This window comes from Desmodus rotundus, chromosome 1, assembly GCF_022682495.2.
Source record: "Desmodus rotundus isolate HL8 chromosome 1, HLdesRot8A.1, whole genome shotgun sequence".
NCBI lineage: Eukaryota > Metazoa > Chordata > Mammalia > Chiroptera > Phyllostomidae > Desmodus > Desmodus rotundus.
The window spans coordinates 10,845,710-10,871,870 of record NC_071387.1 but is presented as its reverse complement, the minus strand read 5'-3'; the positions used below and the strand labels follow the sequence as shown (position 1 = coordinate 10,871,870).

The window sequence follows — 26,161 nt, the reverse complement described above, 5'->3', positions numbered from 1 at the left end:
ACCCGCTGTCCTAACACGCAATGATGACGTGGCCCAGGGCTGGACAGTTTACAAGGCAGCTTCCCACGAGCTGCCTCATGCAAGTCCCGTGATCATCCTGGGAGGGCAGAGTGGGGCGGTGAGGCCCAGAGAGGTTAAGGGACTTGCCCCAGGTCATACAGCTGAGGACCCCACGGGCAGGATTGCAACCCCTGGGCTCTCAGACCCTAAAGCCCTGCGTGCCCCCTGGTTCCCTGCCACATGTTGGTTTTGAGTGGGTAGCGTTGCCCGAGGCAGTGTCTTCCCTGTCGCCTCTGGAGCCCTCTCATCCCTCACTCCAGCAGTACTTCTTTTAGGTAGCTACTGATACTTTCTGTACAATCTTAGGGAAGTTGCTTCTCTCTGAGGCTTGATTTCCCTGCCTGTAAAATGGACAGAACAGTATCTTCTGCCTCTAAAGGTGGCTGTGCAGGGCAGTGAGACGATTCAGGGCAAGTACTAGGCACAGTGCCTGGCCCAGGGAACACCCTCTGAACTCTCCTTAACCACATCTCAACCTTGCAGGCACCCTGTGGGGTAAGCAGGGCTGGGGTGCAACCTCCCCATGGTGCAGAAAAGCTTCCTCACCTACTGGATGAGTCTGAGGAGTTCCTGCCTGGCCCGCGGAATTGGAGATGTACATTCAGGCCATGGCCGTGGAGGCTCTGGAAAGCATCGAGGCTGCAGGGAGAAGCACCAGAGTCTAGCCCTAAAACTGACCACCAGGGCCCCAGCGGGCATCAGGCATCTCAGCCTACATTCTTTCTGCCAGGCTTCCCTGCCGGGGGGGGGGGGTGTAGACAGGAGAGGAGTTGGGACCCTGCCCAGGTGGCCCTGAGTGTGAGGCTCAGACCTGCTCAAGGTTTGAGACTGAGAGGGGCCCTCAGAATCACACGCGGCCTCATGGGCCTGGTCCTGAATTGGAGCCAAGCCGTAGATTTCTCCCAGGGAGCCAAATGTATTATTAAATGGCAGAAAGGCAGCACACTGCATGTGAAAGATAATGGGGGAAATTTATTGGATGGACTATAAATCATAGAATGAAAAGCGCTGAAACCTGCGGGGAGGAAAATTAATAAGTCCTGAGCTGTGGCTTATTTGGGGTGGGGGTAGAGGGCATCTGGCCCCATTTTGCTGTGAGCCTAGGAGCTTCAAGATGCAGGGGGGCCCGGAGGTCTGGGGGCTCCAATGCACATGCATGTGGGCTCTGTCCTCCTGCAAATACGGCGGTGATGCCCCCGCCCTCCTCCTGATTGGCAGCAGCGGGGTGACAGCCCTGGGCTGGGCACTGGGGTTGTGATGGTGAGCCAGGCCGACGGGATCCGACCCTTGGGGGAGCGGTGTGTCAGGAGAGACAGATGTGAGGCGAATCGTCAAAAATAGGTATCATTGCACAATGCGGTGGGTACCCTGGAGGGAAGGTGCAGGGAGCCTGGAAAAAAATGTGGGAAGGCCGTGCGGGGGTGGGGTGGGGGGGATCCAGTGAGCATGGGGAGGGAAGGGGTGGTTTCTCTGGAAAGGAAGAGTGAGTGGGAGTCAGCCAGGTGGCTCAGCAGAGCTGGGGGCAGAGATGAGCCAGAAAGAGGCCCAAAGGCCAGTGAGGCCAGGGTGGCTGGAACAGAGGGCTGTTTAGGCAATGCTCACTCTGGCTGATTTGTGGAAAATAGACTCGGGGGACCAGAGAGGATTTGGGAGGACGAGCTAGGGGCTCTGGGAGTCCTCAAAGCTAGAGATGGTGGTGACCTGCATTCCGGTAATGGCAGTGGAGCTAGAGAAAGGTGCACAGACAGACTCAAGCTAGAATTTGGAGCTAGCAATAATCTGTTCACACAGCGGACTCAGAGTCTAGGAAGCAGTCCCATGTCCTGTGTCCTAGGAGTGGGAACTGTGGGAGCAAAGACATGAGGGACAGAGGTGGCGGGGGGCTGGGGACCAGTGTGACTGCGGAAAGGGTAGGGGTGGGGAGTGCTGAGAAGTGAGGTTGGTGCATCCACTGACCCCGACCCTGGGCTCATCCGGATGCCAAGGCTCAGTCAGGCCTTGTTGCTGCGGGGCACCTTTTTACACACGGCTCTGTGTTGTTGGCATTGGGAAAGGGGCTGGAAGGTTAATCACCTGGAGACGGGGGAGGGGAGACCGTTCATGGCAGCATGGGGCCACCATGAAGAGCCAGGTTCTGTTTCTGCCACAGTCACCTCTCTGTGCCTCTGAAATGGGAGAGTAATAGTGTCCACCTCTTGTTGTAAGGACTCACTGAGTTAATTTTTCCTGGCAAAGAGTAAGCACTGTGTTGGGTTAGAAACAATGTCCTGTGTGACCTTGGGCAAGGCGGTCCCCTCTCTGGGCCTCGGTCCCTCCTGGCGGGTCTGTGCAAACACTCTGGGTAAAGATTCTCTAGTCTCCATTGTGCCAGCAGTATCCAGCTCCGGAGGGTGGCCAGAGTGCATCCCAAAGCTGGCAGTGTCACCTCAGATGAGACTGTGTCCCTCCCAGCCCTGTAAGGAGACACCAGGACTATCAGGGCTGTAAGGGGATATTTTAATCAGCCTGGGACCTGGTGAGGTCAGGGGGCATGAGCACCAAGACAAAGGGGACCAGTCAGGGCCGCTGCCCGGCCTAAGCTGACCTGCTGGGCCCCCGAATCTAGACCGCATTTCGGGAGCCTGGGGACAGAGGGGAAGCTGGAGCTTCATTGTGGAATGGGACCTGTGCAAACTGGTTGTTCTCCGTCCACTCTGAGCTTCGTTTGCCCGTCTGTTCTGTGAGGTTTGGAATCCCTGCCTCCTGCACATGGGGTGCTGAGAAAGGGACAGGCTGCAGCTTGTAAAAGGCTTGGAACCCTGTCAGAGGCTAGGGTCCCAGAAGTCTTCCTATAGAGCCCAGGGGCCCTGCGAGAGAGCAGTAGGTGGGCCAGTGTGGACAATGTGGGCCCACTCCTTGCTGATTAAAATGCAGATTCCTGCCTGGGCTCCTCCCCAGGCCACTGAAACCAGACTCTCCCCACTGGGCCTGGGCTTCTGCATTTTAACATCCTCCCCAGGAGACAGAAATGCCTTAATGTCTAAAAATGGGGGTTGGGAACAGGGACCCAGAGGAGGTGTGGAAGGCTTACCTACATCACTCAGCAGACTGGGACCCAGTGCCACGCCTCCCTGGGTCCCTAGGGTGGGGGCAGGCATAGCCCTGCGAGCCCTGGAATCCTGAGCTTTCCCAGCCAGGCTAGTGCTCCCATCGTAACCCCAGGGCCAGGAAAGACTGTCCCGGGCCCATGGCCCAGCAGGGGGCAGCACCTACCAGCACCTTCTGAGGGCTCCAGGCTGCTCCGTGGGCTTGGGCCCTGGCTTGGCAGAGTGGGAAGGCAAGTCTGTGTGTACAAGGAGGGCCCGTCTGGGGGTGTGTGTGAGAGAGAGGCAGGGCACCAGGGGGACACAAGAAACATGAGGTCAGAGAAAGGTCCAGAAAATTCTGAAGCCACCTTACAACTTCTTGGGTCAGATGCTACAGGGGGAGGGGAAGGGACGCGGTGACAAAGGGGCTGTCCCCAGAACTTGGATCAACTCAGGGCCCACCCATATCCCCTGGGCTTTCTAATAAAGGTGCCAGGAGGAATGAGGGGGTAGGGCTAAAGCCCAAACTCCAGTCCCAGCTGTCCTACCAGCTTCTCCTTATTGGGCCTGAAACAGCTTCTTCTGCTGCTGGGACCTGAGGGAGGCCTGGGCTCTGGGTCACAGACCTCAGGCAAGTCCCAAGCCCTCTGAGCTCTGGGTCAAGGGTAGAATGCCCGCCAGTTCTCCGAAGTCCTCTGCAATTCCTAGTTGTGGGAAAGCAGCCTCACTTTCAGACTTTCTGAGGACAGGGACCAGTTTGGTAGTGAGCTCCCTGTCATCAAAGAAATGTCAGGCAAGGCTGAGTGAATTTTGTTCCTCTTAGGCCTTTGCCTGTGGTCCTGGACCTTCCCTTTTTCTGCACCCTGACTGTCTGTCTTTCTACGTTAATTATTGATTACCAGGAGAGCCACACCTGGGGACAGGGGCAAGTCCCCAGCTAGTGGAGGAGCCAGGCTGCTGATTTCCAGGATGATCTTGAACTTGTTTTCGTTGGCCCCAAACTTTCAGCTACTTCCTGTACGAGCAGGCGCAGAAATTCTAGGGCCCCAGCCCTTCCTCCTTCCCCTGGTAGAATTTCCAGACAAAGCACTGTTTCCAGGGTAGGGGCAGGGCCCGCCAGCATTGTTCTGGCTCTCAAAAGGAGCTGAGGAGCTGAAGTTGCAGAAGCTGCATTTCATCCTTACCTACACGGTGCAGAATGCCTGCTCTGGGATAGGTGGGGCCTCCAGGAAAGGTCATAACTTCGAGAATCCTGGCTGTGGCATGGTCTGCCCCTTCTCAACACCTGTGGCTCCAGACACAGAGGCTCCGAGTGTCAGGGCCCAAGGTTCCTGAAAAACCACCCAGGCCAACCGCATTGTACAGGAGGGGAAGCTGGAGCTATGCCTGGAGGGGACTTGTTCAAAGGCACACAGCAAAGCAAAGACATTTATTCCTCCATTCATTAATTCCGTGCCAGTGCCTGCATAGAGTCGGGACTGACGGCCTGGCTGCCCTACCAGCCCCAGGCTGCCGCTCGAAGGTCAGCTCTGCAGCCTGCTGCCCACATGTCTCATGGAGGAAAGCCCAGGCCCGGAGAGGTGAAGTCACTTGCCACTGGTCCCACAGCTGCCCTTCTTGCGAAAAGAATGGAGGCTTTGAGCCCAGCTTCCTTCATTCACCTCATTCATCAAGTGTTTGCTGGGTACAGCAGCTATGGCAGGCGGAACAAGGCCCCTGCCCTCATTAAAGTTTGGGGGAAGACAATTAGCAAACACTGAATGCACAGATAAGATAGTTTCAGGAAGTGGTACCTTGAAGACAATAAAGCAGGGCAATGGGATAGGGGGTGGGGGCCCTTGAGATAAGCTGGCCGGGAAGGCCTCTGAGGGCGTGATACTGTAGCGGAGGCTGGAGTGACAGGGAGGTGCTGTCCCTCTCCAGACCTGCCGTGAGTGTGTGAGGCAGAAGGAGCAGCAAATGCAGAGGCCCTGAAGTGAGACTACGTGAGGCAAGTTTAAGGGCTGGCAGGATATCCAGCTGAGTCTAGAACCATCTTAGTCAATGGGTCCCTAGAAAGCTCTTTTAAGGATTTGGATTCTGCCCTGGATGGTGTGGCTCAGTGGGTTGGGCATTGTTCTGTAAACTGAAACGTGGCGGGTTCAATTCCCAGTAGAGGCGCATGGCGGGTTGCGGTTCGGTCCCTGGTCGGGGCTGTGTGCAGGAGGCAGTTGATCAGTGTTTCTCTCTCACACCAGTGCTTCTCTCCGCTCTTTCTCCCTCCCTTCCCCTCTCTCTAAAATCAACAAGCATGGCCTCTGGTGAGGATTTAAAAAAAAATTGGAATAAAAAAAAGAATTTGGATTTCTTGGCCCTTCCCACCAAGATTCAGATTCAGTGATGCTGGGGAATCTATTTCTCAATGCTCCCGCTGTAGTTCACGGGCACCGAGCCTTGCTCCACTCCTGCAGGCCTGCTCACAGAGCCAGCCCCTCCTGTCATAGTTGCAGAGTGAGGATCTGAGAGGGTTGTGACCTAGTCAAAGTCCTGTAGCCACACAGCAGGAGCGCTCATCCTGGAGCCCAGATCCTCGGCCTCCCAGGCCAGGGGTCCTTCCTTAGCACTTTACTTCTCCCCTTGCTAAGGGGCTGCCTTGGCCTCACCCCACTTGGACCTATCTCCCCATCTTTTTCCCCATTCTCACCCCTCACACACCCTGCACAGCCTGCTCTCCAGGGATCACTCCATCCTCTCCTCCAGCCACAGAATTCTGCAGATGCCTTCAGCTGGTTTCCACCCCTGGGCCTTTGTCATGCTGTCTCCCCATCCAAGAATACACTTCTTTGCTCTCTATGCAGGTAACTCAACCTTCTAGTTCAATGCCAATGTCTCTTCCCCCAGGAAGCCTTCCAGGACTTCTTCCTCCAAATTTTCTCAGTGTGGAATTCAGATCAGATGGGCTCAGCCACACTTCCCAAATGCTGCCACTATCTCTCTCAGCCAGTCTTACTGAGAGCCTGCTCTGGGCTGGTGACTGCTGACCAGCTCTGGCTGGCCTGCTCTCAGGGAGCCCACAGATTAGTGGGAAAAGAAATAGCCTGGATGGGGCAGATGTCGATCAGTTATACACAGGACTTTGATTCACTGTGCTCTTTGACTTTCTACAACCTCACAAAATATAAGTATTAGCATGCCTATTGTATAGTTGAGGAAACAGAGGCACAGAGATGTGAAGGCACTAATCTGGAGTCACACAGCCAAGGTTCTGGTTCCTGACTGCCAATCCCACACTCCATCGGCTTCCTTCCTGGGAGCTGGCTACTGGGCCAGTTCATCTGTCCTCCTCAGTGGGATCTGCTGGGACTGAGTAAGTAAGGTCTGTGCCCCTGAAACCCAGGCCAGTGCCAGTCACGAAATGGTTCACAGATGACCAGGCAGGCCTGCCTGGGAAGGGAAGGGGCTCTCTGACCTCACACTGGGACCATATGTCAACCCCTCTGGTGGCCTAGTGGGCGTGGAGCTGTCTAGGCCCCTCAACTGGAAGGGGAGGAAGAAACCTGGAGACTTGGAGGCACCGCCCCAGGCCTGGGCGGGAGAAGGAGGGCTAGGGGCCCACCTGGAGCTTGGCATCATTTCTGGGTCAGGGGCAGGGGGAGGAAGTACATGAAGAGAGTGGCTCCAGGCCTGGCCATCTGGGCCGAAATGCTGGCTGCTAGTGTGGGGGTGTGGAAGGAAGGGCCAGGCTGGGGCCTGGAGACTGGATCCCAGCCTCCCCTAGTCACAGGATTGGAGCCTTGGACTTTGCAGGCAGCTGTTTTGGAGGGGTAGCCCAGGGTACCTGTGGGCAGGATGTATCAGGTGTTCTGAGAGGGGTGGTCCAGGCAATTAGGGGGAAAGTGGGTCTTGGCAGTTCTGTTTGGGACTAACCCCCAGCTCCCACATGTGACCTCGGGCCAGTCACCCCCTTTCCTGGCCTCACTTCCCAGCTGCACGGGGTGATGAGGTAGGCTTGTGCTGGATGGAAGGGGCAAGGAGACCCTTGAAGACTGGAGAATTGATGCCAGGTCCCCAGCTTGCCAGGCATTGGCCAGGGTCCTCCAGGCGAGCGGCTGTCCTGTGGGGCCTCAGCTTCTCCAGTCCATCATCTACTCTGACGATTCCTTCTAGCCCTGACAGCCCAGGATTTTATGACTGGCTATTGACAGGTGCAAGGGAGATATAGCCCTCCTTTCTGGACAGAGAGAGATGCCTAGATCCTGATGGAATCCGTGGAGGTGGGCTGGGCAGAGATATCACCTCTCCGAGGCCCGGAGACATCAAGGGGCTTTCTCTGAGTTACACAGCGACTCTGTCCAGTGTCCTTCTGCCTCCGTCAGAGCCCTGACCTCTGCCAAGGCCTTATCCTCAGCCCAGGTTTGGGTGACTTGATTTAAAAACCACTCCCACTCCCTGAGGCTCTGTCTGTGTATATTGGAATGTCCACGCTTGACTGATGCTCCAGTTCCGCCTCTGTTGAGCAGGGCAGAGCCATCCAAGCCCCGGGTCATCCTGGCCCTGACTGGGTCTTTCTTCGAAGGATGTCATTAAATCATTAAATTCGTTGGTGGCTTTATAGAAGAAGTTCCTAGGGGGTGGGGGTGGGACAGTGGAAGCAGTGGATGCCTGGCTGGGCCTTGGGTGTGACCTCCCAGGGCTTGTCTGCATCTTCCGATCTGGGGAGTGAGCCCCTGCTCCAGCCTTCCCCATCTCCTGAGTGAAGGCCCTACTCCTGGTCCAGCCTCATTCCCGGATGAACAGTGGACTCAGGAAGCTGTCATTGCCTGCCAGACGGGCCACCTCCCTGAGCAGAGACCCATGATCTTAAGCATGAATGATCCCACAGCATCCCCTGCCCAGGGCTCCGGTGACTCCAAGGTTGAGCTCTGCCTGGGAGGCGGATGTGTACAGGGCTGCCTGGCTGGGGACTTCCCCTGGACACCACTGCCCACCTTGTCCTGACAGGAAGCCTGACGGGTCTTAGTCCTCCAGACACCCATTGTGTGGGGCCTGGTGTGGGCTCCAGTGTTTCCCCTGCTAGGATTCCAGTCCCTCTTCACCTCCTCCCGTTCTTTGTCCAAGCTGTTTTTTAAGGCTGTTGCCCCTCCTCCATCCCTGCATTAAGTCCTGTTCAATCTTAAGACTTTTGCTCTTTCCAGCTTGCTTGACTCTTAGTGCAAGCTGTGTGACCTTGGGGAACTTACTTACCCTCTCTGTGCCTCCATTGTTTTCTGTAAAATGAACATGGTAACCATCTGCCTCGGGATTGTTGTGAAATGAAATGAGAGAACGTTCATAAAATGCTGCAGACAGGGTCTGGCACACAGTAAAGGCTGAATAAGGTCTATTAGCATTAAATTCAAACTCCACCCCCCGACAGACCCTCCCAGGCCACACTCGTCACCTTCCTGTGTTAGCAGTCTTGGATTTCTGTGGCCCCTCCAGGCGTAAGCATCTCTCCTCCCTGGCAGGGGCTGGGGGGAGGTGGGGGGGGGTGGTCTGGTGTTAGATAACTGGTGCTTGTTGCTCCTGTTTCCTGCTGTGCAAAAGGGCCCCCCAGGAGAGGCCAGGCCCTTCTGCTTTGCACTCAGTTGAGGAAATGGGTGATCTGCCCTAATACTGGAGGAAAAACTGCCCTTTATGGGCGATTTGAGTCTTTTCGAAGGTAATTCTGACAGTAGGCTTTTTGCTCCTTCCTCACTGCCTGTCACCCTAACACCCCCAGCAACATGTGAGACTGCATTGCGCTGGCCGCCACGCCTGCGCGCGTGCCCCTCCTGACCCAGCCCCGGCCTGGCCTCTGGCTTACCTGGACTCCCACCCTGCTCTCAGGCCGCCCGCCGCCTCCTTCCCAGCAGGGTGCAGTTCTCCCCCAGACACCCAGGGGCTGATGGCGCTCTGTCCAGAAGGAAGTTCTGTGGGTCTGTCCCTGCCCGATCTTCTCCTGTGTCCTCATTCTTCAAATGACTGGTGGAGTGTGGTGGGGTTGGGGAGTGTCTCTTGTTGGGGCTCAGACTTCTTTAATAAGGGGATTTTTGAGCTGGGTCCTGAGGGACATGGAGGCTTTCACCAGATGGCTGCAGAGGGGAGAGCTTCACAGCAGCCATTGGACCAACAGGGCAAAGGCCGGAGGTGGGAATGAGTATGCAGCGTTTGGAGGCTGGGAGCAGATGACAGATTGGGTGGATGGGTGGGGGCCCAAGGGGAGATGGGTGCTCTGTGACAGAGCTGGGCCCCTTTGGGTGCTGTGGAAGTTCTCTTTTGGAGGCTTTGGAGGGTCGGTGAAGGTGGTGGTGGTTGGGGTCAGGCCAGATCAGATTTATCCCGCAGAATTCCAGGCCCTACCTGGACCCACTGAATCAAGAGTCTTGGGGGAAACCCAGAAATATGCACTTGTAATGACTGGGGGTGATTTGGAGGCTCAGGGGTATGGAGGCTAAGCCTTGACATCCCCCCCTCAACAAAGCAGCACATGGGGGAGATGGGAGCTGGGCCTGTTCCAGAAGCCCCTGGAGGCCAGACCACTAACAGGCTGTGTCAGTCCTGGGGGCCCAGCAGGACCTGGGAGGGGTCTGTAGCAGCAGTGGAAGTGGCAGTGGTGGGGGCATTCTCAGGTGCCCCTCCTCTAGTCTAGGCATTCTCTGGATGGTGGCCTGCTTCTGTTTAAAGGGAGGAGAGGCCACAGGGGCAGCGGGAGGGGGTGAGTGGCTTGTTCCGCAGCAGGATTGATTCCAGATGCTCTGTTGGGCTTGCAGGGAGCAGCCTTTGTCTGCCTGCCCACCCTGGGGGTTCCTGAGCCAGGAGGAGGGGCAGGGAGCCCAGGCCCCTCTCTCCTAGCTCCTGCCCTGCCCCTTCCTGCTCAGACCCCAGCTGGTACCTACTTGGTACCTGCCATGTGGAGAAGTCCATCTTGGGTTGTTGACAATGCCCACCCAATCCCAAGGCCTGGGGTGCAGAAGCTTCTTCCTCCTCATTAGCTGACCCTCCTCCCTCCACAAGGCAGATAGGTTGGGGGCCCACAGCTTCTCCTAGTAGGCAGGGAAACTAAGGCACAGAGAAGGACTTGAGAAACCCAAGTGTAAGCAGAGAAACCATACCAGACTTTTAGAGCCTAACTATTTACAGATGAGATCCGGAGTTCCTGACTGAGTCCCCGTCCCTCCACACCCACATACCTAAATCTACTTGTCGGGGGCCCTAAGCCAGGAACACTAGTCCCAACCACTGTTCATTCAGCTGGCAGGAAGGCCAGAACCTGGCAGATGGGAAAATTCCTGCTTTGGGAAGGAAACTGGTCCAGCTGAACGCCAGGCCCTAGGAAGAGAGGACTGTTGCCTCTACCCTGATCCAGACTTCCTGGGAACTCTGTACCCACTCAGCACTGGTGGACCTAGCGGTGGGGGTTATTTATTCCTGGAAATGTCGAGGGTGGGCAGGTGGCTGTGGGAGCCCCACCCGGGTGCTGTAAAGACTCACTACTTGCCTCTGGACCGAGGGACAGGGTCTGGCTCTTCCCCGGACCCTCTGCACCTGTAAAAGATGCTTCTGGCAATGTCTACTGTGGAGAATAAGCCAGAGCAATGCTTACCCCAGTGACTTTCAACCTTTTTCATCTCATGGCACACATAAACTAATTACTAAAATTCTGCAGCGCACCAAAAGGTATATATTTTTTCGATCTGACAAAAATAATAGGTATACTTTTCATTTACTCACACTGGACGACTACTGTTGTGTTGGCTGTTGTCATTTTTTAAAATTTGACAATCTAAGGGAAAGCGGCCAGTGCCCCTGTCTAATAGTCAGGTATTGCAGCACACTGGTTGAAAACCGCTGGCTCAACCCAAAGGGGGCCAATGGGATGCCAGCCCTGTGGTTTTCCATTTTCCTGAGGGACTGACCTGGGCTCTGGGGAGAGGAGCCAGGGGAGCAGGCAGCTTTGGGTAACCCAGCCTGGGTTTGGAGGAGCACTACCCCTGTGCCCCTCCCCCCTGGTCCTGGGAAGGCGCCTGGCTTCCAGCTGTGATCCAGGCTTCTCCGGACAGGGGGGCCCTCCCCCTGGCTGAGCGAGAACTGGAGGGGGGCTACCCTTGTGAGGTGCAAAACCCGGCCTGGATTCCTGCCCAGACTGCCCCGCCCCTCCAGTGCCCTACCTTTTTCGCTGTCCTGGACGAGGGCTAACAGACTGCCTCGGGCACCCAAGGGTGACTCTCCCACAAACACACCCCTGAGACTGTGTTGGGATCCCAGGCTCAGACCACTTGCCTTTGCTCACTTTCCCGGTGACTGAGGCACATCAGACCTTTCTGTCAGGGCCTCAGTTTCCCTTTCTGTCCTTGAGAGGATGGAGCTCAGGCAGGTGGTTGGCAGAAAAAGTTCAAAGATAAATGCTGCTGTGTGGACTAAGGAGAGCTGTACAGAGAGAAAGAGGCCGCCACGGGCCAGGATGGTAAGGGAAGGCTAGAGGAGGTGGGCCCTAGAAGTATGGACTTTGGCTGGACAAAGCAGGTGGGAGGGCAGTCTGTTCTGGGAGTAGAGCAAAGAAGAGTGAGAAGTAGGGGAATAGCAGCAGGGGCTGGATGGTGGTTTGGTTGGAACTAGAGAGTTGGAACCTCAAATACCAAGGGAGGTTGTGTTTGGACTTGTTGCTTTGGGACACTGGGGAGCCACAGAAAGTTCTTGAGCTGGGGAGGGAGTGACGTGGAGAAAGGTTTTTAGTAGGGTACAGTAGAGCTAGCTGGCACCCTCCCTTCTCCCAGCCTTGGTTTTTCACCCCTGTAGTAAGTAGGGCAGGGGTTGCTCTGCCTTGCTCACAGTCCTGCCAGAGCTGCCGTAAATGCCCGGGGGCAGCGGGCTTCACAGCATCTGCAGGGTTTTATTTGGGGTGGGTCCACACCAAAGGGGGCAAGATGTTCAGATTTGGCCAAACCCTGCTCGATACACAGGTGTTCATTATGTTTGCTCTCCTTTGTGTGTTGGAAATACACACCATAATTTTAATGGTACAAGATATTTATCAAACAGGACAGTTTTTAAAATGTAAAGACTAGGCAAATATCTCGCATGAAAGGAAGTCTTTTTAACCTGGCTCGGGCAGGGGCCAGCGGAATAGTGTGTTTGTGGGTCGATACGCAGCCTAGTGCACTTGTGCCAGAATCGGGCCCCCTTTGGACCCTCATTGAAGGTGATGGGCTCCGGAACACAGTGCCCGCCTGGCTGCGCCTTGCTCCCTGACCAGTGCCCGGGAGCGCACACTTGCGGGTGTGCACCATCTGCACCGGACGGCAGAATGGGGCTCCGGGTGCGCGCCGAGGTTGGGCAGCGTTGCTCAGGTGTGGGCGCGGAGGCGAAGACCCCCTCCTGGGGACCTGCCTTGGGGTCCCGGGTCACTCCAGGCTGCCTCGCCTCTCAGACTCCAGGCCGGGATTTCTCCCGCACTGACTTCTCGGGCCGGTGCCAGCCCGGCCCCGGTCCCTGGCCCCCGCAGCGGGGCCGGCTGCTCCGGGGAGGGCGGGGGCAGGAGGAGGAGTTTGAGAGACTTTGTGGGGCAGCCTTGGCCTCGACAGCGGCAGCACCAGCAGCGAGCGCGGGGAAACACTGGGACGCCCGCCGGGCCGGCCGGAGCGGGTGATGGGGCCCGTGTGAGCGCGCCCAGGCCCGGCCCCGTGCCCGGCGGGCGGCAGCATGTCCGCGGGCGGCAGCACCAGGAAGAGCACCGGGAGGCCCTCCTATTACTACCGGCTGCTGCGGCGGCCCCGGCTGCAGCGACAGAGGAGCCGCTCCCGCAGCCGGACCCGGCCCGCCAGGGGTAGGCGCCACCCCGACCCCTGACCCCTGACCCCTAGGCCCTCCTTACCGCCACTTCACCACCTGATGCTCTGGGGTGCCAGGGACCCGGGATCCTTCTTTTTACCCGGGGCTCCCTCCTCTGCCCCTTGTAGTTGCCCATTGCTGTGTCTGCTTGATCTCTATTTCCCCAGCTGCTCTCTCATTTTCCACCATCAGTGGGGAAACGGAGGCACCAGTGTCTCCTCTTATGCCAAGGTCAGGGAAGGGGGACATCGCAGTCTGGGGTCTCTTTCTTCCACCTCTGAGATTCCACCTTCTGCCCCACTGTGCCTCAGTTTACTCAGCAGTTGGGCAATAAAGCTGAGTGGATCTCTGCTTTACCTTACCTTGCCTTCGCTGCCCTGGCCTCTCAGCTTAGCCGCCACCCCCACATCCCTTCCTCAGGGACTTAACAGGCTCCTCCACCTCTTGGGTGGAGGGACAGGTGTTGGACTACAGGAGACCCTGTTCCTAGGGTCCTTCTTTTCAAAGGAGCCTAGGCTTGTAGGATTTATCTGGGACCCCTCCCAGTGGGTGGGCACCACCTCCTTTGAAAAGAGTTTCTCTCTTTTCAAACCCTAAAGGCTGGATGGGGAGGAGGGGGAGGAGGGGGACGTTGGAGCAGCATTTTCTTTTTCCAGTAACAGGATCCTCAGCTGGAAACGAGTGTGATTCAGGGGGCTGCCTTCTGGCCCGGGTTGGGGGAGGTGTACTTCCTTCCATTGCTGGGTGGGAGGGAGCGGGGAGGCCCCCTGGAAGGAGGAGCTCTTGGAAGCTGCCTGGGAGGCCCGAGTCCGTGGCAAAGGCTCAGGCCCATTGAGGTGCCCATAGTGGGAGGGAAGAAGGAGGTTGATAGCACCCAGCAGGCACCTGGGCCCAATTTACACCATCAGGTTGTCTTGGGAATGGGGAAGGCTGGCTCCACGTTTGAGCAAATCCGTGCTTGGAATCTGGCAGACCTGAGGTCAAATCCCCACCCCTCCAGGTGTGGTTGTATGGCCTGGGCCCTGTGGCGTTTCCCATGAACTTCAGTTTTCTTGTCATTTTGACCGTAAATGAAGCAGGAGAGCAGTAAATGCTCAGCTAGTTCCCCCGCCTCCCCGCCCAGTATGTGGGAGACTTTTCCCACGGTCAGGGCTGAGCCACAATATCTAGGCTTCCTCAGTAAGTAGGTAGTTCCTGAAGTAGTGAGTTCCCCATGCTTGGAAGGGTTCAAGTTGAGGCTGGAAGTTCAGTCCTCAAGAGTCTCTCAGGGCATGTGATCCATCCCCTACCCTTGTCTTTCTTCTTCTTTTTTTTTTTTAAAAAGATTTTATATATTTATTTGTAGAGAGAGGGAAAGGGAGGGAGAAAGAGAGGGAGGGGAACGTCAACTCAAGACAGAAACATTGATCAGTTGCCTCTCGCATGTGCCCTAAACCGGAAACCCAGGCATGTGCCCCGACTGGGGCACTTTGTGTGATGACGCGCAACCGAGGGAGCCGCTCCGGCAGGGCCCCTTGCCTTTCTTGAAGTGGCATCTGGCTAGTCTGTTCTGCAGGTTTGGTCTGCGAGACTGGGTTCAAGCACTGTGACTCTGAGCAAGTTACTTCCCTCTTCTGAGTATTCCCGGTAGTTTCTTGAACTGTAAAAGGGACTACTAGTACGTGGAGGATTCCGTGAGAAAAGGAGTTCATGCTGTGAGAAACGGTAGTTGTACAAATGCCCAGTAAGGCTCGGCACGCCCGCCCCCCCCCCCCCCCCCCCCCCGCAGGCTTCCTGTACCCATCTCACCGACCCCCCACCCCCCTTGCTCAGTGCCCTGAATGACCTTTCCCTCCACTCTTCACTTCAGCCTGGCTCTATCCCTGACCACAGAGGCACAGAGAGGACTGAAACACCCCCCTTCTGCTCAGCTGACTGGCCGGAGACAATCAGGAGGCCCTGCATTATGTCTCAACCTAGAAGGAACTTGAAGCCTGCAGGGAGTGGGGAGGAGACTGTCTCTAAACCGAAGTTACAACTGGGGAAATCAGGGAGACCTTCACAGAGGAGGTGACATTTAGACTGGACCTCATAAGATAGATGGGGTTTCCCTCTGCAGAGGGAGTGGTTAAGTGAGATCCAGGTTCAAGCCCCAGCTCTGCAGTAAACTATCCTTTGGCCAGTTACCTCTCCAAGCCTCAGTGGCCTCATCTGGTAAAGGGGGAGAGTGATGGCAAGGCTGTGTAAGAAATGAGGGCAAGTGCACAGCAAGTCAGAAGCCCGTGCTGCCTGGGACTTAGGCAGCAGTTGAGTGCGAACTATTGTTGCTCTCACCCTGGGCGGAAGGGACAGCAGTGCACAGATGGGGAGACAGAAAATGTCTTAGATGTTGTAGACAGTTTCTCCTAGGGTAGGGGAAGAGCTTGGGTGGGGGAGGGGGGAGAGCTGGAATAGTAGTTGGGGCCTGATAAAGGGCCTTGTATAATGCAGAGTCATGGGTGGGGGGTGAGAGCTGCCTGGCTTTGTGAGAGGCTGGAAGCTGGAAGCCTCTTGCCCACCTAGGCAGGAGGTGGTTGGAGCAGCCATGGACCTCCCTCCACTGAAGCCCCAGATCCCTGACTCTGCCGCTAGGAGCACCCCTCCTGAGGGCAGCGCCCCTACCCAGGTTGTAACTTATGTTGTGGGAGCCACGCTGTGGCTGTGAGCACATCCCTTCTGACCTCAGGCCTCCGTCTTCCCACGCACAGAGGCTTGGCCCAATGGGAGTGGCCTTAGACCCCAGAGGAAGAGGTGGGACCCAGCACCCCAACCCTGGTCAGGCTGTTGCTCCACACCCATTCTGGCCTCTGCCACTATTGAGGAAGGACAATGACTGAGCACTCGGGGTGGGAGGTGTTTGTTCAGAAACAGGAAAGTACAGGGAAGAGCTGGCCGTCAGTAGGGGACAACAGCTGGCCTGGCTGGAAACAGGGTTGTGGCCAGGCTGCCACCACTGAGCAAGCTCCCTGCCCACCATCCCCCGTTGCCCCTCTGGCGTGGTGGGAGGGGGGCTCACTGTAGACCTAGAGCAGGACTCTTCCCTGGCAGGGCTCCAAGGGAGGGATAGTGCTGGCAGTCCTCCTGGTTGGACTCAGCAGGGCTCTCTCCTTCTCTGGGCCCCAATTTTCCCATCGGAAGAATGGGCAAAGTAGACCTGCTGTTTACAATGGCCAGAGGCAGGCTGGGAACAGTGACCCTTGGATGGCAGGGTCATTTCGCCATTCACATTGTGCTTTGTGACCCTAAGTCCTCTTGAAGGCTGGGCATGGCCCATGGATTTGAAGGGGTCCTTTTCCCATTAGGGTGTCACCAGCCAGGGTGCCTTCCCACCAAGGTCAAATCTTTGTCTGTCTGATCTGTTTCCCCAGGACTGCTGGGAGAGATGCAAGTTTTCCTCTTCACTCTGGATAAAGTCAGGCCCATTCATTCATTCTGCAAGCATGTCGTGAGCACCCACTGTGTGCTGGGCTCCAGCCTGAGCACTGGGGGCATGTGGGATGAATGGTTTGTGCTCCTGGCCCTTGCCAAGCCCCAGTCTGTTGGGGGTGGGAGGCTGCTGGTGCATTGAGATGTACTGGGGCACAAAGGGCTTTTGAGGGTACAGAGTGATGGTTAGTGGGAGATAGGGGCTCTACTCCCAGCTTAGCTACAAGCTGATTGTATGACTTCGGGCACATCCCAAGGCCTCAGTTTCCCTATCTGTCAAGCAGGGTCAATGGGGAGACCTCTTGGAAAGCCTATAACTCATACTCATGGGAGGTTTTGATTCTTCTCTTCTCATCTTCATCTGAGTATTTCCAGGGGTCCAGCCACATGCCAGGCCTGCTGGGTGCTGGGAACGTGGTGGATGTTTTCTCCTGAGACAATTCCCCCTCTGCGGCCACACAGCCCTCCATTGCGCAGCCCTGTGTCTGGGCTGCTGTGTGGTCCCCTCCTTCTTTCCACCTGCGCTCGTTTCCTTTCAGGACCTCCCGGAGTCTGTCTGTGGGGCTCAGCAGGGGGTTCTCAGGACCACCTGCACACTGAGGAATGCAGGCGGGAGGGTCTCACAAAGGTCCCCGGAGGGCTGGGCCAACCACTTGAGGTGGTGGTGCCCGTCCAGGGCTTCCACCTCAGCAGTTGCATGATGCAACCCCTGGTGGCTAGATGGGGACACTGAGGCACAGAGGGGCCACCATGACAGTGACGTATGGAATCTAGGGCTCCCGGCCCCAGGAAGGTGGTGACATAGTTGGGAAGGGTGCAGGTTTGACACAGCTGCTTTCTAACTGGCAGCAATGCCTAGTGAAGGGCCCGTGTGCCACCAGAGGGCAGGGCAGGGCTGGGACGTCTCCATGGGGACCCTGGCTTCAGTGAGACCCACTGAGTGGTCCCTGAGTGACAGCTCAGACCCTGTGGGCTGGACAGGCCTGAGCATAGCCCTGAGGGTGGGGGCTGGTTGTGTCTTGTGGCCCCCTAGTCTTCAAATGTCCCACCAAGGGCCCAAGGCCTGGCTCTCTGCCCCTAACTTGGATGCGCCCTGAAATTGTACATACACCTTTTTTCTTCCTTGTCTCTTTCTCTGTTCCTGCTGCGACACAATCTCTCCTTTGGGGCTTGACCCTGGCTTCTCCAGGCCCTCCTCATCCTTACATACCTCAGGGATTGGGCGGCTCACTACTCCCCATCATGGTATGTAAGAAAAGTAAAAATGGCTTCTGTTTGCTGAGGGCCCACTCAGTGCCTGGCAGTGAGCTTCACTCTGTACTTGCCTCACCTCATTTAATGTTTGCAACAACCCGGTGACGTGGATACGGGTATTATCCTCGCTTGCTAGATGAGGAGACTGGGTCCAGAGAGTGGGAGCCTTTTCCGACGTCACGTAGCTCAGCAGCTGGAGCCCAGCTCTACGACTCCAGATCCTGAGTTTGTAAACACACACCTCACCTTCCTGTGGGCAGGCAGATCTTTCTGTGGTGAGGCCTCTGCTTAGACAAGGCCATCTCCTTCTCCTGTCTGATTTGCATTGTCAGCGACTCTACCGAGTGTTCTTGACCATCATCCCCCACGGTCCTGGCCATAACTCAGGAAGGAGGCAGGGGAATGACCTTGTTGGCATGCGTGGGCAGAGCGAAGGGGGCAGTCAGTTCTCCCGGGTGGATCTTCTGCCTGCCTGGGCTGACTCAGGTGATCCCCCAGGCCAACCTCTGCCAGGACCCACACCTCTGTATCCTGTTCTCCGTCACGTCTGCAGGCGTGTGCGTTCCCTGGGCAGGTCTCAGTTCTTACAGGCTCAGCCCCGTTTCTCCACCAAGTCTCTTTGTGCTGACTGTTCAGTGTCCCCTGGTGTGAAGTCCCTGGAGACGGGCAGCCAGGCTGAGACCCACTTCCCAGAGCTATCTAGGTCCTGGATGGAGGCCAGAGACCCCGGTTCATTGGCTGAATGTCGGTCTCTGGGCCTTTGTGTTTGTTTCTGGCCCATCCTCATCACTTCTAATAGTAAGGAAGATCATGGCTTCCTTTTACCTAGCTGACCGTGTGCCAGGCCCTGTGCCAAGAGCTTCACCTGATTATCTCATATCTCATTTGAACTCACCAACCCTCTCAGGAGGTGTAGGGGTGATTATCATCACTCCCCTTTGCCAGATGAGGAAACTGAGCTCAGGTGGCAAAGTCGTTCCCTGAAGAGGCAAGGTTGGCACTGAGGCCAGCAGACTCTAAAGTGGCCCCTTCGAACTGCATGTAGAAGCCCAGTGCTTCTTTTCACTGGTTGGTGCAATTCCGAGAGGACTGGATGGACCCTCGGTGTGCCCTTGATCTCAGTGGGTCACGTTTACAGTCCCCATTCCCGGGTGCTCTGTGTCTGCCCCCCTGCATCTGTAATTACTGAAACCGGGTGTTACAGGGAGGAATCGGAGCCTGTTTTGCTTGGCTGCTGACGGGGGAGGTTGGAGAGATTGGCCTGTGCCCTCTTGCAGTTCAGCTCAGCACTGGGAAGCTACCTGTTCTCCTTGACAGCTGGGGAAACTGAGGCCCACAGAGTCAGCGCTGTTTGCCCAAGGTCACTTAAAGATGTCAATGAGAGACCTAGGTCTGAAGTCCAGACACCTTTGCATCCTATGTCATTCTTGGTTTTGTTTGTTGCTTTTCCTAAGATTGGTCCAGCTAGGGAAACGGAGGCTCCTTATTGGGTCTTCTTGGGGGTGGGAGTGGGGGAGGCTCTCGTGTAACTAGACACATCCTGGACCACAAATGTGTTTCGCTTAGAAATGACATGAAGCCTTTTGACTATTTTTAACAGAAAAGCAACGAACGGCTGCAATATTTCCCCTGCCCCTTCCTCTTGAGGCCACTTGGTTAAATGTCAGGAAAGGGAGAGTATTTCCTGGTCAGGAACATTCAGAGCTTACTGGGAGCCGAAGTTCTGTTTTTTGTGGGGTAGGTGTTTGGGGAGTCTGTTCCCTCCTCCCTGCCACCTCCGCTCTTCCCTGGGAAGGTTGGCTGTGACAGTTGCTGGGAGGGCGATGTGAGGATGAGTGGCCGAGATGCCCTCGCCGGAGTGGCAGGGTGGTTATTTTTAGCCATCCCGAGCCAGTAGAGGCATTTCAGCGTTTGTTCAATATTTAATTATCCATCTGAAAATGGCCCACATGGCCTCGAGTTTGGGAGCGGCTCTCCGGGCTGCGATTTCCTCTGATTGCATAAATAAGGAAGCCAGGGGAATCTCAATAGCTCTCCAAATAATAATAATGAAAAGGAAAAAAGTTGACATGGTCCTCAGAAAAGACGGGCTTGGCTCTGCTGCCTAGACAGACCACCTGTACATTAGCAGAATAGATGAGCCTGTGAGCACACCCATCGTGCCCTTGGAAACGCAGGCGGGCTCGGTCTGTGAGTCCCAGACTCCACAGCTGCCTGGCTTTTATTCAGGATGGGTTTTCCCCCTTCGCCAGGTTCCTGTGTTGGCTCTGACAGCTGCTGGGTACCCAAGAGGAGGTTTGGGGATTTTGCTCTTGGAAGTCTTGTTAGCTTTTATTTCCCTCCTCTCTTCCCCTGACAGACAGGAGAGCACTGTCGGCATCTGGGCTGTTATTTCTTTTTTCTTGGCCCTCGGAGGTGATGTGTTGACATGGCTGTGAAATGAAAAAGGCAGAGCTCCGGGAGGAAGATGTGGGGCTGTGAGGCTCTGCAGCCCCCTCCCTGAAGTCCCCGGAGGAGGAAGGAGCAGAGGGGAGAGGCAGAGGGAGTGAGACCGGTGGGAGCCAGGCAGCCAGGTATGGGGCTGCTCCTTGGTGTCCCTCTGGGTGTGGGGATTTGTGGAGCCTGGATTTGGTGATTGGAAACCAATAAATTGGCAGTCTGGGGTAGTCTTAGGAAAAAGTGGTTTTCTAATTGTTTATACCTCTATTTCGGGGACTGAGTTTGCCTCAGGAGTGTGGCCAGGTGAACCCCAACTGCACCACAAATGCTGTGCGAGCTCAGATAAGTCACTAAACATCTCTAGGCTCAGAAACACCTCTGACCAATAGACGTGAGGGAGCACACGCTGTCATTAGAGGCTGGGCGAACTGTCGTTATCTGCTCCTCTAAAGCCTGAAGGGTTAATTGCGGCTCCGTCAGGGCCGATCTAGGGATGAAATGCAGTGCCTGTGGGGATCAGAAGCTCCCAGGTGGCTCCCTGACGTTCCTTTCCCCCAGAGCCTGCTCCTTGTTTCACTCACTCGTGCTTGTTCAGAGCAGCAGAGCTTTGGTGAAGCCACCTACTGTTTGCAAGTTCTGTGCTGGGGGGGCCCTGGAGTGTATGGTCAGCCCCCCACCGTCAGGGAGCTAAGCCTCGTGGAAGGGAGTCCTATAATCAGGTTAGCAGATGGTATGACCAAAATGGTAGGCGGGGCCTTGAATGGTGAGCCAAGAGGGTGGGACTCCCCCTATCAGGCCACGGGAATCAAAGGGAGGATTTTGAAAATCACAGTCATTGTAATAACAATGGCTTGGATTTTTTTGAGCACTGACACAGTGCCAGGTGCTCTTCTAAGTCCTTGTTGTGCATCATTTCATTGTATCCTCATTCTCACAGATAGTTATCCACTCCATTTTGCAGACGAGGAAACTGAGGCCCAGACTGGTTCCGTGACTTGCTCGGCATCACCCAGCAGCTGAGTGCCGAGTAGAGGATGTTTAAGCCTCGTTATCCTTACCAGAGCTGTGATTTAGGCGAATGACTTGCAGCAAGCAGCAAGCCAGACTGCCGTGGTGCAGGGAGAAGGGAGGGAGGGAGAGTAGGTACCAAGGATCACAGGTAACGATGCTGGCTGTCCAGTGCAAGAGGTATGGGTCTGAGCTGGGCGATGGGGAGAAGGACCAGAGCAGTTTTGGGGAGTGGGGGCAGCAACAGGCCTGTGAGGAGTGTAGTGTCCTGGAGGACCCAGAAATGATGCAGGGTTTGGAGACCCTGCCAGGTGCTTCCTAGGGAATCCTGAAGGGATCCCACAGGGGTGGGGTCCGAGGAGGCAGAGGGCAGGCAGGTCGAGAAGAGCTGAGAAGTTTGGAGGATGTGACTCATGGGAGAGGCCACCCCCCACCTGAAGGTCAGTGCTGGTGGTGCTGGCGTCTTTTCTCCCTGACCAGCGGGAAAATGAGAACAGCAAAGCTAGCACAGCGGCGTTCCCATGGCATCCACTTCATTGAAACCCATTTGCGTCGCTCTCCTTTAGTCTGTGATGATGGTCTTTAGACTCTTGGGGACTAGAACAGCTTTCTAATCAAATATAGGACGGTGATAATTCTTTGTTTAACATTATATTTGGCAAAGCAAGGAGTCTGTGGTCCTATGCCGTCCAGCCCCATATTATGCTCCCCCATCCTTTTATTTACGAAAATCGAACTGGTTCCTGAAATTCCAGAACACGGGAGCCTGGGGCTCAGGTGAGAGAGTCCAGGGGTGGTCCTTACAGTGACAGCAGTGGGAACTGGTGGTGGCTTAAGGCCTCTGGAATGGCGAAGGCGGTTGGGGAGGGGCCAGTGTGCTGTGGGCGTGGCTAGCAGGTCAGCCCCCGGCTCTCCACTTGCAGGGGTGGGAGTGGCACCCGACTGGACAGGGTGCCTTTGGGGAGCAACTTCAGGAGAATGGCACTGGGGTCCACAAGAGGTCCAATAGTGGCGGTAGAGCGCAGAGCTGGACAGTGTGGAAGTGTGGTGGGAATGGAGGTCCGAGAGAAGCGGGGATTGCCCGTTAACCACCCACGCAGTCTCAGTTCCGCCTGGCGTCTAGGAACCTGCTCAGAGTTGCTTGTTTAGCGACAAGCAGTCTGGGGGCGTGTGCACCCTCCCCCATCAGTAGCCGCCTCTGGGTTCTCCTGAGATGGGAACTTGACCTTCACACAGGCAGCGGGAAGGGCCAGTTTAAGGAGCAGGAGCTCTGGGGCTGGGGGTGGGGCAGCCCTTCCCAGGACATTATCCAGGAAGCTCACGTGTTATATCTACCGACTGTCCCCAGAGGAGACCACCAGTTATGGGCCAAACCCCTCCATCTCTTTTTTTTAAAAAAAAATAATTCTTACGTTGGTGTTTCTCTCCTCCTCCTCCAACTGCTAGGATTAGAAAAGCAATAAAATCCATTGTAGAAGAGAAGGAAATTAAGTTCACCTTTAATTCCATTGCCCAGTGGTAAGCTCTGAGTGCATTTGGGGGTTATTTCCAGGCTTTTCCCTTCCCTCCTTGAATGTTTTGGAAATTCTAAAATGTTGGAAAGCATAAAAAAGTATAGAAAATAATATTGCAGACACCCATGCACTTGCCTCTCAGGGGTAGCAAGTGTTCACATGGCCATACTTAGTTCTTTTTCTCTTTCTTAGAAATAAAAGGACTTGCGTACAGCAGGGGTTGGCACGGTGCAACCCACAGGTCGAATCCAGCTACCGCTTGTTTTGCATGACCTGTGGGCTATGGGCAGCTTTTACGTTTTTCAAGGATTGGAACCAAAATCAAAAGAGGAATAGTATTTTACAACATGTGAAAATTATCTGAAAGTCAAATGTTTGTGACCGTCAGTTTTACTGGAACATAGCCCTGCCCATTCATTTACATATATTTACATACATTGTCTGTGACTGCTTTCACTATAAGTCACCAGAGTTGAGTCATTGACGCCTAAGATATTGACTCTCTGGCCCTTTATGGCAAAAATTCGCAGACCCGTGAGAGGGAGCCGGAGCCTCCTACCCTCTCTCCAGGGACGGGCCGCCTCCTGAAGGTGGCGTGTGGCCTGCCCATGTGTGCGTTTGTGCTTCACCGTACATATGCAAGTGCTTCCATGTGTGAGGTGCTGCACTGTTTCAAATCAGACAGAGCGAAACTGCACACAGAAGAGAGGAGCAAACACGTGTCTACACCCTGGGACCTCCTTGCTTTCCTGAATTCCATCCAGCGGCACGGAATAAACGCCAGCTCTATGCTGGCCGCGGAATAGGCCCTGTCACCGCAGAGCGGAGCGTTGCAGGAGCAAACTCAGGGATAAAATGGGGAAGGTGAGACTAAAGGTCTTGCAGATCCTCAGAAAGCAAAGGAGGAAAAAGGCACTCAGGGATGAAGGAAGCCTTCAGGCCACTTAATTGATCTTTGGAGTGACCAGGAAACCGGGAGTTTTCTGGAAGGCTGGGGGTTCTTTGAAAGTGAGATGCATGTCAGGGTGAGGAATGGGAGGCACAGACGGTCAAAGGTAATTGTTAGGGGCTCCAAAGGGGCGTAAAGAAAAGCTGGTAACAGTGACCGCTGAGGCTGAAACGTTTGCAGGACTTACCCTGGAGGCCTGCCAGGGGCCAGGGAGTGGACCCGTGCGCTCTCCTTTTGCAGAGGCCTCTGCAGGGTCCTGGTATAGAACCAGGGTGGGGGCATGGGTATGGAACGCATCTCCTTGGTTCTCCCACCTCCAGCCGAGTACCAGCAGCCTGACCCCTCCATGTTCTCTTCTCTCCGAGGAGCTGCTGAGTGCTCCAACTGAGGATTCTCCGGCCAGGGGGAGGTGCCCTGAACCCAACTGTATATGATTGTCTGCATGCCTCTCTCCCAGCAGAACCTCACCCCCTGCCCCCTGCCCCTAGCAGCCGTGGGCAACCTCCACTGACTGCACCACATCCTGAACTTAAAGATAACTTGAACTGGGATCCAATTTCATTTGAGAGATAACAGGCATCGAAGTTCCATAGTCACATGATGCCAACTGTTCCCCACACCCAACATCATGGAAAGAAAGCCTGGCATCAAGCGAGGCATCCTTTTCTGCCTTCGAGCCAGGCTGGGACAGGACCTGGAAAGGCAGAGAGAAGCCAAGGCAGGGAGGAAGCTCAGATTCCCAGGTGACTTGGGCCTTTTGGTCCTCTCACTGGTCTGCACAGAGGCTCCTTTCTCATCATGGGACAGCCTCTGGGTTTAGAGGTTCTGGGCTCGAATGCCGCCTCTGAGTTTCCTAGCTGTGTGCTCACCATTTTCTCAGGCTTGCTGTTTCTGAACCTCAGTTTCTTCCTGTTGAGGTCAGAGCTGATTTTTCTTACTTCAGGAGTCAAGTTTCAGGGTAAAAATACGAGTATATGGCTCTGTCAGTGTCCCTCTTAGATCTGTTTCTCCACGATTCCCAGTGGTCCATTTTTATTACATACAGAAATCCAGTTGTTTTAGCACTATTTGTTGAAAAAACTATCTTTTTCTACCACCAATTGACTTGATGCTTTTTTCCAAAAATCGATGGACCGTATCTGTGAGACTGTTTCTGCCCTCTCCTCTGTTTCATTGATCTCTGTGTCCATCCTTATGCTAAAACCATGCAGCCTTGATTACTTCAGCTATATTTCAAGACTATAAAGTATGTCGTGAAACTAAGTAATATAAGTCTCTCAACCTGTTTCTTCTTTCTCCAGATTGTTTGGCTATTCTAGGTCCTTGGCGTTGCTATCTAAATTTAAAATTGAGCTTGTCAGTGTCTTCAAAAAGCCTTCTAGGATTTTGACTGGGGCTGCATGGAATCTATAGATCAGTTTGGGGAGAAATGCCATCTTTTAACAATACCGAGGCTTCCCAGTCCTCCCATGTGGTACATATTTCTGTTTATTGAGATTTTCTTCAATGTCTCTTAGTCTGGTACTGGTTTTGTTACATTTGTCCCTAGGTACTTTTGATGTACTTTGTTAATTGCTGTGAGGGGTGGAGATTCTACCTCACTGGCAAGCTAACGACCTCACCTGGTAGAGTTTCATGGGTGCTGGCAGCAGACACGAGGCTCCTGGGTCAGAGGCAAAGGACTGTTGGCTCAGGCACAGCAGGGAGTGTGAGCTCCGTGTTAGTGCTGATCCCACCCCCCCCCACCCCCCGCCCAAGTGCCTAGGGCAGTCACGGATGGCTATTCCAGAACACAAAGTGATCCACTCTGGCGTTTTTCCAGATTACAACTTCATGTCCCTCGCTGGGTCCCGAGATACAGGGGCTGGCACAAATAACACCCCCTTTTGTCTACAAAATCTTTTATTACAACATCATAAGCATGTAATTCTGTAACCTAATAATGTCACATTCAAGCTCACCCTATGACATTGTAGGGGAAATGTCCAAATTAAAATTATAAATGATCACACCCATATCATTACTCTGCTAACCACACTCACGCAGGCGTTACTTCTGCTGGACTTTATCATCTATGGGTTGGCTGTTCCTTAGGCTAAAAACTGCACAAGGAACTGAAATTCAGTTTGGTTTAGTGCTAAATCATTAACCTAGGAACTTGGAGATAATTTAAAATTTGAATTCCAAGTTGTCAAATACAGAGAGGTACAGAGAGTTTAAAGTTGTATGTAAAAACCAATGTATAGTATTTGTACTTAAAACTTATGTCCATTCTAAATTGTTGCAAAAAATAAGCCTGTTATATAGTTACGTTGTTCTAATTTAATAATACAGTTTTGGAACAAAAGTGCAGAACATTAAGTACTGAGGTAGAGTTTTGGGGCAAAAAGAAATGGCTTGTATTTCCTGAATGAATGAAAAATAGGATGAATTTGATAATATGTATGGATATTAGGTTTTGGTGATCATGGTTCCTTCTGGAGTGCTATCCTTAGAACTTACATACCCTAAAGAAGTGTTGTTGACGTAATCGGCATCTATTCTAAGGATAGATACGTGGGGAGCTGAGTGAGTATTAGAAGATGGAATGTTCCCTATGT

The 26,161-nt window shown here is 54.6% G+C and overlaps 1 protein-coding gene across 8 annotated transcripts in view; it reads left to right on the top strand.

The window, feature by feature from the left end:
* Positions 1–26,161, top strand: part of DAB2IP (DAB2 interacting protein) — a 182,892-nt gene that overhangs the window by 51,320 nt on the left and 105,411 nt on the right. For 3 of the 8 annotated variants that reach the window (XM_053921059.2, XM_053921042.2, XM_053921034.2), the window contains exon 1: positions 12,702–12,948. The exons of 4 other annotated variants lie outside the window; for them this stretch is intronic. In XM_053921059.2, coding sequence (XP_053777034.1) covers positions 12,825–12,948 — 124 coding nt within the window. In that variant the 5' untranslated portion in view covers positions 12,702–12,824. Of the gene's footprint in view, positions 1–12,700; positions 12,949–26,161 lie in introns of those variants that run through there. One more of the 8 variants, XM_053921050.2, reaches the window with a different exon arrangement.